Source organism: Enoplosus armatus, chromosome 14 (assembly GCF_043641665.1).
Source record: "Enoplosus armatus isolate fEnoArm2 chromosome 14, fEnoArm2.hap1, whole genome shotgun sequence".
NCBI classification, from domain to species: domain Eukaryota; kingdom Metazoa; phylum Chordata; class Actinopteri; order Centrarchiformes; family Enoplosidae; genus Enoplosus; species Enoplosus armatus.
Genome location: NC_092193.1, coordinates 17,849,433 through 17,867,029, shown reverse-complemented (window position 1 = coordinate 17,867,029; position 17,597 = coordinate 17,849,433). Strand labels below are relative to the sequence as shown.

At 45.9% G+C, this 17,597-nt stretch overlaps 2 protein-coding genes across 2 annotated transcripts; one reads left to right on the top strand and one right to left on the bottom strand.

The window, feature by feature from the left end:
* Positions 1 to 1,732: 1,732 nt before the first annotated feature.
* Positions 1,733 to 8,899, top strand: LOC139295981 (importin-13-like). Its single transcript, XM_070918211.1, has 21 exons — positions 1,733 to 1,801; positions 2,368 to 2,493; positions 2,722 to 3,362; positions 3,447 to 3,587; positions 3,698 to 3,839; positions 3,952 to 4,118; positions 4,208 to 4,325; positions 4,567 to 4,714; positions 4,993 to 5,174; positions 5,253 to 5,279; positions 5,421 to 5,555; positions 6,114 to 6,260; positions 6,480 to 6,560; positions 6,671 to 6,808; positions 6,910 to 7,006; positions 7,088 to 7,140; positions 7,218 to 7,284; positions 7,507 to 7,565; positions 7,664 to 7,753; positions 7,884 to 8,065; positions 8,518 to 8,899. The coding sequence occupies exons 1-21, from the start codon at positions 1,733 to 1,735 to the stop codon at positions 8,600 to 8,602; spliced, it is 2,895 nt and encodes a 964-aa protein (XP_070774312.1). The 3' UTR covers positions 8,603 to 8,899.
* On the bottom strand, positions 8,897 to 14,211 carry fzr1b (fizzy/cell division cycle 20 related 1b). Its single transcript, XM_070918214.1, has 14 exons — positions 14,077 to 14,211; positions 13,526 to 13,713; positions 13,246 to 13,341; positions 13,096 to 13,159; positions 12,860 to 12,987; positions 12,684 to 12,766; positions 12,410 to 12,593; positions 12,197 to 12,262; positions 11,993 to 12,095; positions 11,636 to 11,817; positions 11,273 to 11,506; positions 10,525 to 10,629; positions 9,837 to 9,929; positions 8,897 to 9,518 (listed from the first exon to the last, which is right to left on the bottom strand). Exons 2-14 carry the CDS (start codon positions 13,601 to 13,603, stop codon positions 9,477 to 9,479), a joined length of 1,458 nt encoding a protein of 485 aa, XP_070774315.1. The 5' UTR covers positions 13,604 to 13,713; positions 14,077 to 14,211; the 3' UTR covers positions 8,897 to 9,476.
* Between the last annotated feature and the right edge of the window lie 3,386 nt (positions 14,212 to 17,597).

Sequence of the window (17,597 nt, the reverse complement as noted above, 5' to 3'; positions counted from 1 at the left end):
TAGAGGACTAAAAGAAATTATTCACAGATGAGGAGTTGGAACCAGAGAAGTTTGGCATGTTTCCTTAAAAGAAACGACTCAAAATGATTGATTGCTTATCAAGTATAGTTGCAGATTCATTTTCTGTCAATAAGCTACTTGATTAATCGACTCACTGCAGCTCTAAAACCCTAAAATATTCAGTTTATCATCGTAGCAAACCCTCACATTGGAGAAGATGGAACCAGAGAATGTTTGGCACTTTTGCTTGCAAATGACTCATCCGAGATTAATCGATCACCAAAATATTCTTGGGATCAATTTTCTGCCATTGATTAATCAACTGACACGGCTTATTTATTTATTGTTTAATTTGAAACTATGTGGACTGACTGCCGTTTTGAGTGTTGTGTATTTTGGTGCTGCCCTGCAATGAATGAGATTAATTATGAACATGAGATCACAATGAGGAGTCTAAATGAAGTGTGCATGTAGTAAAAGTTCAAATAAATACATAGGAGACTGGTGGACACGAATCGTAACAAAACGAGCAACCGTATAGAGAAAGAAAAGCCCACCTCGTTGGTCAGAGGGAAGGCTGCTGCTGAGCGGGCTGCAGGAAGTTCACACAAGGACTGACCACAATTTAATAATGATCAAATCCGACCAACAGCCCGCAGCTCACTGTGAACTTACGATCAATGGACATCATGCGCTGAATCGATAACGAGTCCAACTCACGTCAGCAGGATGTCAAGTAAGTCCAAAACGAAGACACACACACACACACACACACACCAGGGATGACACCTTACCTCTCGTCTGCGATGAGCCGGTAAGGACCACCAACACGCAAAACACCCAATTCATTTCAAACTTCATCTCCCTCGCGGCCTCCCCCTGATCGGATCACAATCAAAAAACACACGGACCAAAGCGGGCTGTCCGCGGCAGCTCTGCTTTTTTAGCTCTGAGGTTGTTTCCGTTACGTGATTTGACAGGGCGCATCATCGGCGCTAAAAATATCCAGAGGGAGTCGGGCAGAAGAGAAGCAAGGGGTGGGGCCGCACGGCGGGGGCGGTGGCGGGGGATGGGGAGGGGGGGGGGGGCACAGGAGACGCACGCGCTTTTATCCTAAAGAGCGAAACGCGCCACCGAGCCAACACGTTCGCGTCTCACCCTCCAGCTCTGTGTTTCGGGTCCCTCATCTCTGCATCCATTCCCTCCGACACGCATCGCTCTGCAGTCGCTGCTGCTCCGCTGCTCCAATCAGGCGCCAGTGCGTCAGAGGCGCAGTTGTCTGCGTCAGGAGCGCTTGTTGTGGAGCGCAGGAGCACTGAGCACACACCGCCGAGCTGCGAGCAACTTTGACCGTGTTCATCATCATAGCAGGCTCGCTGCAATAACAGTTTATCCACATTTAGCAGTGGTCGGTGTTTGCTGGCGGTAATGTGAGACAACAACTTTTCAGCCCCCCCCCCCCTCCACCACCAACACCACCACCCCCCCCACATTGGTCAGTGTGTCGTCACGCCTGATCGCACTGCCCACATGTGTGCTGTGTGGACAGCTGAGTGACCCGCTGTGTCCTCTGACAGCGTGCTCTGACACACTCACAGAGGACAGTGTCTCCTCGTTTTAATTGCCTCTTCTTCTTTCTTTTTTTTTTTTCTTCTTTTTTTCTTACCGAGCAGGCTTTAATTTCTAGAGGATATCCACCGGCAACAGGGAGCCACCTTCACGTTGCGGCCAGATGGAGCCTCCAGCCAATCCGGGAGACAGCCCGGGGGAGTTGGAGTCAACGGTGGGGAACGTGGAGTCGGTGAGTTAACTTGTCAAAGATCAGCCACTTCACTGGATGACCGTTTATTGAATTGGAGCTTCTGACACGAGAGCTCGTTTGAATGTGTCCCGGAGAGGAGCTGCAGCATCGTCTCATGTTGACTTGGATCTGTTTTATTTAACTCCAGTAAAAGTAAAACGGCAGCAGTTTGCTCGAGCAGAAAACGGCACTTTGGTAATTGTACTTCGACACAGGGGGATCAGACAAGCTGGACCTTCTGTAACGTGATACCAGCTATAAGCATATGCTGTCCTAATAATAACTAACCCCATGTGCTTTGGATTAGTTGCTATGACAACACATTTCTTTACTCTATTCAAACAATTGGTGCTCCAGCGTGCATGATTATTAATGCAACTTAAAGTGACTCTTGTCATGTGTCAACCTGCCACGCCAGATAAAACACATTATACCTGCTCAGTCAAAGTGGACAGGACATGATCACGATCCACTCTGACGTCCTCATCCACACCATCCTCATCTTGTTGTTACCGAATCACTTTTTTGCTCTGCGTTGGTTCTTCTTCTCTCCTCATCTCCTCCAGGCTCTCTACCAGCTGTACTTTGACCCGGACATGGAGCGTAAGAATGTGGCCCAGAAGTGGTTGACTCAGGCCCAGGCCTCTGCACAGGCGTGGCAGTTCTGCTGGGCCCTGCTTGGCCCTGACAAGGTCTGTTGTTGCGCTCCTGCTCAGACATCTTTGCAACTGCACAGTTGTACGTTTGCAGCTATTGCAGTGTGCAAGAACATCAGGTAGCATCATGTTACAGTTAAGAGAGACTGCTGATCAGAGCTGCAAAATGTGAATATTTTCAAAGTTCAAAGATGAATGTATATTTTGTATATATGTCTACAGGAGCTATTTCATCTGTTACAGTATCTGTCTGTGTCTTTGCAGCTCCCAGAGGTGCAGTTTTTTGGCGCCAGCACCCTCCATGCCAAGATCTCCCGTCATTGGAGTGACCTCCCCACAGACCAGCACGAGAGCCTGAGGATGCAGCTCCTCTCCCACATCCTACACTTCTCCTCGGGGCCCAAAATGGTGCTAACCAGGCTGTGTGTAGCCCTGGCCGCTATGGCTCTCAACTTAATTCCACAGGCTTGGTCCCAGCCGGTGGCGGACATGGTGAGGGCCTTCCAACCGCAGAAGCCGGACCCTGAAGGTGGCTCTGGTGCAGAGGCAGCCCAGGACCCTCACGCACACTGCCTCGCACTGCTGGAGCTCCTCACCGTACTCCCAGAGGAGTTCCAGAGCAGCCGGCTGGCTCAAGCCCGTCGTGCCCAGCTGAGGGAGGCCCTGGCTGGGGAGTGGGCAGTGGTGTGTCCCATGCTGCGCCAGCTGCTCCAGAGCCAGGACTCCTCAAACCAGGTGAAAGAGAAGGTGTTGCGCTGCCTGTCCAGCTGGGTGGGGCTGGACGTGCCGTTAGGGGAGAGTCATGAACTGGTCCAGGACTGTTTCACTGCGCTGTCCAACCCAGAGCTGTTCGACACGGCTGTGGAGACGATAGTCAATGCCATCTCACAGCCTGACTGCCAGAGGTGAGACACACGCCGCATCACAAACTCCTCAAGGTCACAGTCGACTTTCCTTTCAGGTGTGTGACTCAGAACATGTGTGTGCAGGTACACTGATGCTCTGGTGAACTTGACGCCTCTGGTGCTGGGCCTCCATGACCAGCTGAAGACAGCAGCTCAGGATGGAGACATGGAAACCTCACATGGTATCTGTCGTATTGCTGTTGCCATGGGGGAAACACACTCCAGGTACACGCAGACACACACACACACACACACACACACACCGCCATTCTATAACCGGGTTCAGTAAATGGCTTTTATTTCTTAATTTGGATCAATGTGTTTGTGTATGACAGGGTTTTGTTGGAACAGGTGGAGCACTGGCAAGAATATCTGGCTTTGGTTAACATGATTCTTTTCTGTACCGGCATCCCTGGGCACTACCCAGTCAGTGAGACCACCAGCTCCCTTACACTCACCTTCTGGTACACTCTGCAGGTAAAGTGAATGAATGAATACATGTTTTGTACATACGTCTTTGTGTAACTTTGTGTCCACCAAAGGATTTAGACACCAAATGGTCTTCCTAAATTTTTCCTTGCATGTTCAGGATGACATCTTGTCGTTTGAGGAGGAGAAGCAGGCGGTTTACCTGCAGGTCTACAGGCCAGTTTACTTCCAACTGGTGGATGTGCTACTACATAAATCCCACTACCCCCCCCAGGAGGAGTATGCCTCCTGGTCCTCTGATGACAAGGAGCAGTTCCGAATTTACAGGCAAGAAAGTGGCCAAAAAGTACAGGTCTGTCTCATTGTATTACACTCAGGAGTGCTTTGGAATAACAGACATTCATTTTGCATTTCAGAGTGGACATTTCTGACACCCTAATGTATGTGTATGAAATGCTGGGGGCGGAGCTGCTCAGTAACCTCTACGACAGGCTGGGGAGACAGCTGATGGACCCCCAACAGTCAGCATGGCAGGTAATGTCACTAAATGACATTTAAGTATAATTACATTTTTTATATTCAGTGGTTTACATGATACTAATCATAGGCCTGCCTCCACGTACATCTACTGTCTATCTTCAAAGCTATTGTGATCTCAATATGTTCCCATTCCTTCCTTGCTGTGAGTAACTCTGAATACCTACCACCTCCGCATCGTGTCTCCTCTTCCTCCTCTCTCGACTTGACACCACGCTCGGTTTTTCTCCGCCACCAGGACACAGAGGCCCTGTTATTTGGCTTCCAGTCCATAGCTGAGACAATAGACGTGAACTACTCGGATGTTATCCCTGGTCTTATTGGTCTCATCCCCAGAATCAACATCAGCAACGTCATGCTGGCTGACACCGTCATGTACACCATAGGTACATACCCGGACACTTGTTTCCTATTGTGACCATGTTATTTCTCTCACACATCATCCACTAGCATACTAGTCCCAAGACTCGGTCACCAGACTATCAATGATATGTGCATTTAAATGTTTTACATTAAAGCAGAATTTTACAAATTACAACCAGAATGATTCACGGCCATAGATCTACTTTTTTGTGTTCTGGTCTGCACTCAACTGTAACAAACCCATTTACATTCACTATCCTTGACATGTAACCCCTTACTGAATTTCCCTCTGTCGGCCCAGGATCCCTCGCTGAGTGGCTGGCTGACCACCCAGTGATGCTGGGTGGGATATTACCCATGGTGCTTCAGGGCCTTGTGAAGGCCGAGCTGTCTGTCTCCAGCGTATCCACTCTGAAGAGGATCTGCAGAGAGTGCAGACATGACCTTGGGCCCTACGCTCAGGACATCCTGACCGTGTCACAGGTCAGACGTGCAGCCTTTTTTTTTTGTTAACATAAGTGTGATGAGCGTCTTTGTATTGACACTTGTGTTCCTCCATAGGATGTGCTGGTGAAAGAAATCCATAAGGTGAGTAAACAGCCTTCAACGTCAGTTCTTTCCTATTCTGCAAACACGAATGCAGCAGCCGTCTCTGTGAGGACATCCTGTATGATGTATACTGTGTGTGTGTGTGTGTGTGTGTGTCTGTTTCTGTGTGTCTGTGTGCAGAGCAGCCAGTGCATGTGGTTGATGCAGGCTCTGGGTTTCCTCCTGTCCGCCCTGCCGGCAGAGGAGATTCTGGTCAGACTTCATGCTCTCATCACTCCTCACGTCCAGCAGCTGGACACGCTGGCCCAGCAGGAGGTACATCAGAAGAAATTTGTGCAACTTGTACACAAATATTACACTGTACACTATATTAAACCCCATGAGTACATGAAGCACATTATTACATTGGTGCTAAATTTGAGCGCCATGCCAGCATGCATACATGGCGTCTCGATGTATGCTTTACCTTCAGCAACTGATTTAAACTGAACATGTTAAATCAAGGAGTACCCAATCATTGATCAAGGCTTCAGACTGTACTTCAGTCAGGGTCTAACACAGGCAGAAAGTACATTGTGTCTTTCTGTTAGAGATGACATCCAGTTATCTCGAGATAACGTGTTAATTAACTTGTGATCTTGAGATAACGGCGTTAAAAAAATAAATGCAAGCATGGCCGCTCTTGGCTTCCGTACTCCTCCTATAGAGTGCAGATAAAACACGTTTCAAGGAGCTCATTGACTCTCTTATGCAGGGGGACAGTCAGTGACAGAGACCCAGATACTAGCTGCTTCTTTTTATAGCAGCACCTTTGCAGCATTTGACAATATCTTTTCTACATATCAAACCCATCCACTTTGTCTGCCTTTACAGCCTAATCCCACAAATAAACAGCCTATTATCCACATCCTGGGGATGCTGTCCAGCCTCTTTACCACTCTGGACATCAACAGACAAGCAGACAGCTCAGAGGGAGCCTCCAGCCCAAGACTCACTCTCTCACAGGGTGCCCAAAATCCAGTAAGTTCAGCCATAAAAACTGTAACTGTGGACATGAGTACCACTAGCTCCATTACCATCTATTATTACCAGCTACTGTATCTTTGTGTGTGAACTCAAAATAGGCAGGAAAAATGCACGTTATACTGAACATGAACTGAAAATATTTTAATATGCTGAAGTGTATTTTCTCTTTTGTACTGCTTGACAAATGAGGACAGATTGTATTGCTTTTTTCAGGTTGTTGTTGTGCTACAGCAAGTGTTCACGTTGATCCAGACCATCCTCAGCAAGTGGCTTGACGACTCGGAGGTAGTCGAGGTAGGAGGCTTTTTTACTGCCTGCATAAATACGCATGTGTGTGTTGTTGTGTGTGTGTGATTTATCTGTTGCGCACTCACTCACAGCACTCTCCCGTCCCCTCCCTCCAGGCAGTGTGTGGGGTGTTTGAGAAGTCAGTTCGGACCCTCCTACATGATTTCGGGCCCATGGTGGCTCAGCTGAGCGAGATGCTGGGGCAGATCTACTGCGCCTTCCCACAAGCCTCAGCGCTGGACCTGGCACGGCAGGTACGCCTGAAATAATAAAAGCATTACCCCTCCAAATGTAATGCAGACTCTTAACATGTCTTTGGGATCAGAGGTCACGCTCTCTCCCTTTTTTGTTTTAGATGGTTCACATATTTGCCGGAGAGGAGCAGCACACCTCTAACATCAAAAGCCTCATTGAAGCGTTGACTTCCGCCACACTTACTATATTTCAGCAAGGTAACAAACGCCTGCAAAGGAGAATGTCAGTGTACTTTTAAACTTAGGTTCGTCTGGTCTCATCTTATATTTATTTCACAGGTCCACGGGATCATCCTGACATTGCAGAATCATTTATGCACCTTCACGCTCAGGTGGGTTTAATATTCTTGTCCGTTGTTACGCACACAGAAAACCTTTTCAAACAAACTTTGTTTTTCTTCACCATTAGATTCTTAAAAGGAAACCTGATTTGTACCTGTCTGACCAGTTGGACGTTAAAGCGCTGTTTTACTGTGGTGAGTGTCATTACATGCCTGTAGTGTATGCAGGGCATTCTCACAGATATGACTCGATATCTAATTTTTTATCTAATTGCCTTTCGAAGACCATCAGAACAGACTAAAATGAATTGTATGGCGTAATTTTACTAACTTTTGTCCGATTAAATGCAATAATATCAAATTCAAATCGGACATTGCTCGGATTAATATAGTCTTTTTATCCTGTATTTTCTCCAGGGATTCTATCACTGAAGTTCCCAGAGACACCCACAGTAAAGGCGGCCAGTCTGTTCTTTGTAAGTTGAGGCAGAAATGTGTGCAAGGTTTAATTGTGAGCTGCGGTTTCAACCCATCAGCTCACAGATCCCTGTTGTTTTTGCCCCGTCCCCGGCAGACAGAGCTGTTGCCTCGTTGTAAAGACATGCCCTCGCTTGGTGAAGTGTTGCAGGGGGATGGAAAGCTTCTGACAGAGACCATACTCCAGGTGAGTCAGACACAAGACAACTGGATGTGTAACGTATTGTTATTCAATCAGTGCATGCATATTATTCCTGAGATTGAGTCTAAACTGTCCTCTAACGGACGCACACTGCATGTTTTTGTTTCTGTCTCAGGCGGTTGGAGGCGGCTCACCTCGCAGTCTGACAGAGCACTTCTCTGAGGTGCTGTTGAGTCTGAACAGACACTGCCCAGCTCTGCTGTCCCAGTGGCTGAAAGAAACACTGCAGACTCCAGGATTCCCCTCCGCCCAGGTCTCCACAGAGCAGAAACACACCTTCAGTCAGCAGCTTCTCAGGTAACTCATTTACCTGTTATAGTTTCCCTCCACTGCTCTGATGCAGCATTAGAAGCAAAAGCCCGGTATTAAGATTGGTGGCTCAAACACCAAAACTGTGTACCAAAAATGCATGTTTTAAAACTCTTCATACAATCAAAAATAAAATCACAGGCTGGTGTCTAAAAAGAAAATACTGTAAGAAAACTCCTCATTCAAGAGAGCAAAATGACAAACAACCTTCATCAAATCACAAGTTCCAGCCTGCAGCCATTTAGTGGTGATTAACAAAACAAAAAATATTGAAGGCAGTCTGTTAACTGCACGGCACTGTGACTTTTAGTTTAGGAAATAAAGTATTTCTTCGTCACAACTCATAGACAGGTTTGTGCCAAAGTGACACAAATATACAGCGAAACAGTGACATGTTTGGACAAAGTTCACACATACAGATATCTTTGTCTTTCTTGCAGGGAGCAGGCCAACAAGCGTCGTGTGAAGGACATAGTGAAGGAGTTTTCGCTGCTCTGTCGGGGCCTGCAGGGGTCCGGATACTAGATTACCAGACAGAGCTGGTAGCGCTTTTCTTTTTTGAGAAAGTAACCACGAAACAAACCTGAATCTGTTTCAGTGATAAATGGACTGAACGCAACACGTGGGACTGAACCAAAGCAAAAACACTAATTAAGTGGATTGTTATTAGGACGAGAGCACTTCGGTGCAACATGCTTTTAATAAAGTACCTTTGTCAGTTTCAAAGCAGGATGAAATGAAAGTGTCGCATTGCTTTGTCCTTATCTCCAGGCGTGGAGACACTCTACTGAACTGACAAAACAACCAATAAACGGTTCATTCTTTGCAGCTGCATGAGCAACTGTGTGTGAGAGTGTTCACTTATTTATTCTTTGTCTTCTGGCGTATACTGCTTGTAGATCATATTCACACATTATCAAAATATAGAAACCCCCTCCCCCTCTCTCACACACACACTCACACTCACACACTCACACACACACACACGAGCCAGGCTTCCTCTCTCTGTTACAAAGGAGAGCCTTTTAAAAATGTGACGTCAGTACATCATATAGCTTAGAACTCTTGTACATGTATACTTCTGCTAATATATAATAAAACAATTTCATCACTTCCACAACAGAAAAGAAAGACAAGACTGACTTTTTTTTTAAGCAGACAACATGTCCTGACAATAGACTGTTTTTTCATGAATCAGTGACAGAGTGAGGGGTGGCAGTTGTCGGAAGTCGGGATCCTCTGTAGAAAAAGTGGATTTGAGGAGGGACTGCTGTAGTGGTGGTCGGTGCACAGAGAGATGGTGCTGAGATGAGAGGGCTCTAAGAGATAAGAGTCTGTGAGTGTTTGTTGGTGACTGTGCATTTCAACCACAGCTCAGTCTTGAAACCAATCCGGTTCACTATCGTATTCTTGTGAAGAGGTTCAGCACGGACTTTGATTCCTGGGAACAGAAGGACATTAAATAGTGTCAAAAACATTCAAATATGTCTCGAAATCCACAATGGACAATTATCTGTCTGGGGAACTTTCATTTCGAGGAATTTTAATGACTTTTAAGATCTTGCTTGGTGAAAAGACTTTAGCTTTGTCACGTTCTTCTGATTTTGCAATCAGGGTGAAATCAACTTTCAAAACTGTCAACAGAAAGAGCCCTCAGAGAGCTGAGAAGAACTTTCAAGATATCATTCAGTAACAACAGAAGGCCTCAGACCTGAATATCATGGAGATGTGGCAGTTTAACTGACAAATACGCTGTTACCTTGGTGCAGCGTGTCTTACTGAAGACGTTCCAGAAACGTAGTGTCTCATCCCCGGCTCCTGTAACGATGGCCTCCCCATCCGGTGACACAGCCTGAGGAGGGAGGACGAAGAGAGGAAAAACTGGTGAAAGGGTGAAAATGTCGGTGTGTGTATATCAGGCAAAAGGACATTCGAAATGCTGAGAAAAGCTATTTCCATGTTATGCTACTTAATGCTTCTACTCCACTACATTTCAGAGGGAAAGACTGTACTTTTTACTGCACTACATTTATCTGAAAGCTAACGTTACTGGTCACTTTGCAAGGGAAAGGCTCTGCAAACCCACACTGGAGCGTTCAATGACTCTTTCTGTTGGTCCTCCAGTCAGGTGGAAGTTGGGTGGAACTATGATGGGAATTACGTGACGCCGACAAACTCATCGTACTAATAAGAATCGTAAAGCAGTAAGTTGTCCCGCCCTGTCAGGCGGGGAGATGTCAATCAAGTGCAGTTTGATTGTGTGGGTGCACTCAAAATGTAACACTGACAAGGTCCACTCTGCATAAAGAGTACATTTTTCTATGATTTTAAATGCAGGACTAAAGGACCTGATTACTTCCTGGATACATGTATGAAAACAATGGTGTGTGCTCCCTACGCATGGTAGCTGGTAGTCCAGGTACTTTAGTTTCAAGCTGTAGTCTCACCAGATACAGCACTCTGTAGGAGTGTCCCGTCAGCTTGGCCACCTGCGTTAGCGACGGGTACTTCCACACCAGGATCTGGTTCTGAGAGTAGCCGTGAGTGCTCACCTGCAAACAAAGGTGGGACAAACAAACAGGCCAAACACATACACTCCATTGGATTATAGAAACAACTCTCTCAGTATAATGCAATCCAATACTAAACCCACACTAACTGTCTCAAACATGACTGTACGGTAAAATCGGCACCTTTCTGACACCAACCAACAGAAACTGAACATTACACAGTAAGCTGCACATACAGTAGGAATTATATGTGATTGTACATGCGTACTGAATAATAGGAAACAAACTGGTCAAAATGTTATAAAATGTCCGTCTACTTTAAACAAATATGCAATAAAAATGTTAATGAATTGCTAGACACTGTCCTAACATCTGTACACTGAGAGCATATTCTTTGTTTTCTAATAACGTAATGCATTTTCAAACTATTCATAATGTAGTAATATCAACATTTTGCAGGGGGTCTGGCTGTCATTTTCATCCAAAGATGTGATTACATTTGTTGTTGTTTACTACATTAATGGATTAAGAAGGATAGTGTTTATTTTCACCTATTATTGTAAAATGTATTATATACATTTGATCGTTTCTTATATCATTATCCTTAAATTGAAGAATATCTGCATACTGAGCTTGCATCCCCATGTGCATTCGTATGTGTGTGTGTGTGTGTGTGTGTCCTCACCAGTTCGTTGGCGTGTTTGGACCATGCCAGGTTGCAGACCTGGGAGCCGGTGTCTGTGCTCTGCAGCGCCTGACCCGTCAGCGTGTTCCAGAAGCGCAGGCAGCGGTCGGCCGTGCCGCCCCCTGACGCCAGCAGCCCGTGTTGGTGGGGGGACCAGGCAATGGCCTTCACCGCTGCCAGGTGGTCACTGTACTGCTGCACAGGGAGAAGGCTGGAGCTGTTCCACACCAGCAACTGGGCGGGAGACAACAAGGGACGGGATCCCGAAGCTTGAATATGTTCACTTTTACTGTCACAGATTATCCAGGCGAGTCTCAGGATGCTACCCCACAAGACCCTGCAGGGGCGGGTTAATCCACTCACCTTGTTGTCGTTGCCTCCGGACGCGAGGTGCTGGTGGTCAGGAGACCATTTGAGACCACACACTTCTTGCCTGTGACCTTGCAGCCTCCTCTCAGCAGAAGGGGGGGTTCTGACGTCCCGCTGCAGTATCACCCTGTCCCGACTTCCCGACGACAGCTGCTCTCCGTTCCACGCCAGGGCACCTTGGGCACAAAGGGAGGGAGGGGAGGGTCTCATGTGTCACTGTGGCTGTCAAGAATCCATCTGGTGTTTCTTGATATGATAACAACACGTGTTTGGTGGTACAATACACAGCGTATGTTGGAATTTAGGGCTGTGAACTGTGAAACAAAATTATTTTCAAAACCTACGACTGACCTACACGTGCTGAGTGACCCTCCAGGCTGGTCAGCTTCCTCCCTCCTGCTGCGTCCCAGATCTGAACGTAACCCTTGTGAGTTCCGACGGCAACTAGACTCCCCTGATGGGACCAGAGCCAAAGTCAAGCACACTGTTATTTTCCAGTTATTTCTTTTACTCAAACAGTTGATTTTCTCTTAAACTACTGACGTTCAGTCTCACCCTCTCATTCCAACAAACTGATGTAACAGAGTCCCCGTCCACCGAAAGGTCACATAACCGGGTCACCTGTTAAGACACAAAGTACATCCATTTTCAACTTTTCTCTTTGGCAGATCAGACTATACTCCTTCACTTACAGGCATCAGCTGACAACTGAGAACATTTATTCCCCAATAAAACTCAAAACCGAATGTCTGTAAGTCTTCGTCTGACCTGGCTGGTGCAGGCACTCCACAGGTAGACGCAGGCTCCCAGGCCGACACTGAGCAAGTTGCCCGCTGACCAGTCTACCAGGTTGAGGTAGAAGTCATCCTGCAGCTCCGGAGCGTCCAGCACCTTGAAAGGGATCTTGGAGATCTTTCGGGCTGGTTTACGGGGGGAGCGGAGCAGCTTGTGACTGCAGAAACACCGAAGAGGGAAACAGGTTAAACAAAGTGATCTGACAGCTGTTTCTGTTCAGTGTGCAACATTGTGAGCCGTTTCATACCTCTTGTTACTAAGTGGAGAAAGGGAGTAGGGTGAGACTTCATTATCGCTATTGAAAGGCACTCTCTTAGTGTGGACAGTGTACTGCGGAGGACAAACACACAAACAATTATAGCTAGGAGCTATTTGAGAACACATTATTCTTGAATTGAACAGCCATTTGTTTTGTTTTTTTACCCTAAAAAGGCTGTGAGAGTCTTGAGAGAGGACTGCATGCCGCCGGTCGTCCGTGTGAGGGTCTGGCACAGTCTCTATCCCTGCCCCCAGAAGCTCATTCCTCAACAGGGCAGCGTATGCCACAGCATCTGGAGGTGCGGCGGTGAGAGTGGTGAGGGGAACACAGGCGGTGGAGGAAAATGACAACTGGGACGATTCATAAGAAGTACAAAAAAGGCGTTAAAAACATGTCTGACCTTTGCTTGAATCTGAGCCGGCATCCTTTGCTTTGTGGTTCTGACTCGGGGAGCGACAGTTCTCCTGCAGAGAAAAGGAGAGGTGCGTCAATTTTTTGGTCAAAGGTCAAGTGATTGGCTGACCGAGTAGATGAAGACCTGACTGCTCACATTGGCATAGTGGAAGTTGATGCTCCAGTTGCTTCCAGCACGGGTGGGAATGAAGCGGTCCCCTGACTTTACACTGACAGGACTGCAGGCAGCACACTGGGAAGACCAGAAAAAGAGGGGGGCAATATTATTCAGGGCCTTTAAATGTCTAGCTTAGTACCAGTGTATTTGGGTACGGACTAAACTATAACTATAACTAAATCATAGCACACTAGTTTGACAGGGGACAAAGAGTATCACCCAGATATGAACAGGTTTTCTATCCTTCTCTGTGTCTCACCTTTGACAGGCGGGCCTCTGTCGGCAGGTTCTGGTGGTTGATTTGCCTCAGCAGACGTCTCTCGTACTCTTGGTCCATCTCTCCAGGGCTCACGAGCAGCAAGGCCCCTTCTGCTGCTCTCCCCGCCCCCCCCAATTTTTAAACCTCCGCTTCCTCCAGTTGAGGAAATCCACGCTGGATCCCCATCTCTGCGGGAAAAACATGTTAGCTTAATTCAGAACAGTGACACCAAGCAGCTCTTCTGGCTGGGCTAACACACACACAGCAAACGGCCCGATTAGCACGGCGTCTGTCAGCGCGTGTCAGGTGCTATTAACGTTATCGTTGCGTGGTTTAACGGGCAAGTCTGCGTTAGCCGTTTCTCGCGCACATAAAAGCGGACAGATATGGAGGTGAAATCGCGAAACAGCCCCTTTGTGCGCTAATGACAGCCGCACCGTTGTCATGGCATCATGCTCGCGCACACAACAACACCATTTACAAGCAATGCATGTAACGTTAACATCAGCTGACGTCCCTGCTGCTGCTGCTCGACAGCGGGGCTCTCTTACCCGACTGACACGGTGTCTCAGGTGACCACATCAACTGTCATCTTCGGTTGAAAAGACCTGCGCCGCAGCGGGGGACACCGTGCTCGCTTTCTCCCAAATAACAGCGGTACGTCCGAATGCCAACGCGACTCACTGGTGTTGTTTATGTTCGGGACAAAGATGGCGACCGAATCAGCTGTAGCAGAAATTCTCTGGTTGACTTCTGCTGTCTGTGCGGTCAGCGCATTGCACGGCTCAACAGCGACGCCCGCTGGCGATACCCGCATTACAAGTGGCGCTGTGGTTATTCCTCATGTGGCCACGGGGTGTCGCTGCTGCACTACAAAATAATTGACCCAGTACTTCGATGCAGAGGTATGAATGTTAGTATAGCAGAAAACGTAAAAATACGTGTTAATTAAATGAGGCCATTAATGTTCTGTTCTGTTCCCCTCTTCAAAAGTTAAAGAAAACAAACTTAACTTTGTTCTTCAACTTTATGCTTCATAACTTTTAAATGTATGTGTGTACCATGTATGTATATAACATATAAAACATGAAATATTTCCCTATTTGGTGCAATAACAATGCTCAATGGTCATTTCTATATTTTATCTCCCTCATCAAACAAATATGTGTCAAAGGGAAAGGTTACCAGTTAAATACTTTTCTATGTTTGGGGTTTTAATAATGTCAGAAGAAAAGAAAAAAAACATGCTGATTTTTCAATTATTATTTTATTATTTTACACTTACAAGCATTGGTGACCCCAAAAGCCCTTATTCCTCCTGTAAATGCATTTCTAATTAACTTTTAAAACCAACCTCTCATGTTAATTTACCATCTGTGCTTTCATCAATAGTTGCATGTAAAGCAGAGAGTGAGAGTATTGATGGCACATGTTTGCCTAAGGGCCGCTGTGTGAGCGTGACTTCAAAGTAAATAAAGATCTTACATTTGCCCTCACTGATACTACATTTTCCATCCCTTGCTAATAGCACCAGAGAGCACACTTTGCCAACGAAACAGGCAGATAAAGGTTTACTCTTTGAACTCTTCCATGTGTGGTTTTTGCTCCGAATCACTAAAACACTGAAAAAGAGAGAGAGACACAGGAAGACTGGCCTGCTGCTGCCAGGTCTTTAATGAGACTCGCTGACATGGTAGAGTGGAGACAAGGCATGGCATCTCTGGTGGCACTCGGATCTGCACGTAGGTCTACATTTACATGTCAGCAGACCTTGAGTAAGCTACACAGACATTGTTTATAGATTGTCTCTGATTTCCCTGTTCTCAATGGTAGACAAAGAACATATGCACATACATTGTCAGCGCTGGAAAGTACTTAAGTACAGTTTTGAGGTTCTTGTTCTTTACTTCTCCGTTTTATGCTATTATATACTTCTACTTTGACAGCCTAACATATGATAAGCTTATAAAATACAATTCATTATTGAACCAGTGGTTCCCAGCATTTTTCAACCATCTATCCATGACTTTTAGCTAACTAGTGGTAGTTGCTGATTTTAGCTAGCTAGTTTTCATGCTACCTGAACAGGTGATGTTCAGGTGCTAAAGCTGACTCAATATGTGGAAATATTTTTTTTATCTAAATTGTAATTTCTATTTTGTTTGAGCTACATCTTTCCACGTACCCCCTGGTAACTGCAGAAGTACCCCCTAGTTTTGGATCACTAGAGGAAAGATTAAAAAAAAATGAATACACATTTGAGAATCAGAATTAGTGTTTCTTATTTCCTACCAATTTAATCATCTCATGATTCCCCAGGTTTACTCCTTGTGGTCCTTTGAAGGGGCCCCGACCCCTAGGTTGGGAACCACCACACTAACTGTGTATAAAGTAGTTAAAACTAGCTCCAACTCTACCAGCTACAAGAGATAATGCCACTTATGCATTAATGTATCAGTAACTATCTAATAATGTAATTTACTATAATATATCAGTAACAGGGGCCATTTCCTCTGCAGAGTCCATTATCAATTATACAACATAATAGGAACTTTACAATTAAAGCTTTAAGCAGATTTTTCTGATAATTCTGTACTTCTTCTTAAGTAGGATTTTAAATGCAGGTACTTTCACCTAAATAAAGGATATGAGTACTTTTCCACCACTGTACATTATACATTATAGGCATGTTTACACCACTCACCACTCATCATGCACACATTCCACACATGCAGACACACAAAGGGGCACAAGCACCGGGATTACTTAGAAGAAGCTATCTGACCATCATCACATTTTGCTTTTCGGCTGCCCAGCCACAACAGCCTGTCTTATCTGCATCCTCCATCAGTTCCACACAGAGCAACGTGCAGCCTGGCCCATGTTTGACGAGCCCGATGCCGACGTGGAGGGCAGCGTCTGGGGGGTGTAAAGCAGCTGTCTGCCCCGGTCAGGGTGGAGGGGGAAATGCTGCTGCCTTATCGCTCCTGTAATACAGTGCAGCTCAGTGGGCACTGAGGAAGCTGGGGCTAGTGCTTGTAGACTGTGACGCTCTCAGATGCTTACTGGAATCCACAACACAACAACAATAGGACTCTGACTAATCTCATCTCTTGTATGATGACAAGAAAAATGATGACACCATCAATGAAAAAAAAATTGACTTTGTGACACTGAAAGTGTTGAACACAGGCTCAGCATTTTTTCCAGGCATACATGAAAAGCTTTATTGTTCATATCCTCTCAGAGAAAGGGTAGTGCTGGTGCATAATAAACTCAGGTCTGGAAAATACAGCAGCAGGGTATTACCGTAAAACAACAGTCTTATCTTTAAATCATGTCAGCACTGCCACATGTTGTTTAATAAGTCGGGCACAGTCAGAGCCCATGCCATGTACCTTTATTTGAATTCTATACATGTGTGTTTTGGTGAGAAATAAAAGCTCCCAGGTCATATTCAGATCTAAGCCTTGTGTGTGGATCTAGATGTGTTGTTTATCTCGCCCCTATAGATGTGGCATATTTGGTGTTTTCACATTGTGTGGGCCTCCCCTCTCTTCTTCTCTCTCTCTCAGTCTCTTTCCCTCTACCACAGACTGTGCCACTGCTGCGCATGTTGAACATCTCCTCCCACGCATTCGCTTACTTTGACACAGCAGAGAGCCACAGAGCTGCATGCTCGCTCTCCCTTTCTCTCTCTCTCTCTCTCTCTCTGTCTTTGTGTTAAATAAGGACACAGCTATTGATCTGGACAAGAGAAGGGCATGTGGATTAAACGTGATTTGGTTTACAGTTGATCTTTATCTTGGTCAAGATAAACCAAAGTTCAGGGAAGAGCTGGTTATTTGCGTGAAAAGAAAAACATTCTGTGTGGTTGCAATGGCAGACAATTGGTGGAAAACTGTAACATCCACACTGTATATGAAATGAGTGTGTTTACCTGGTGTAAAGTATGGGTTCAGGTTGTGTGTCTGTACATTTCTTCTTTTCACCCTCCGGTGTAGTGGGCTTCCTCCATCTTCAAGTGTCACATCTATTCATCTGCTATGTCACACAATTTTCTGTGTGTTTC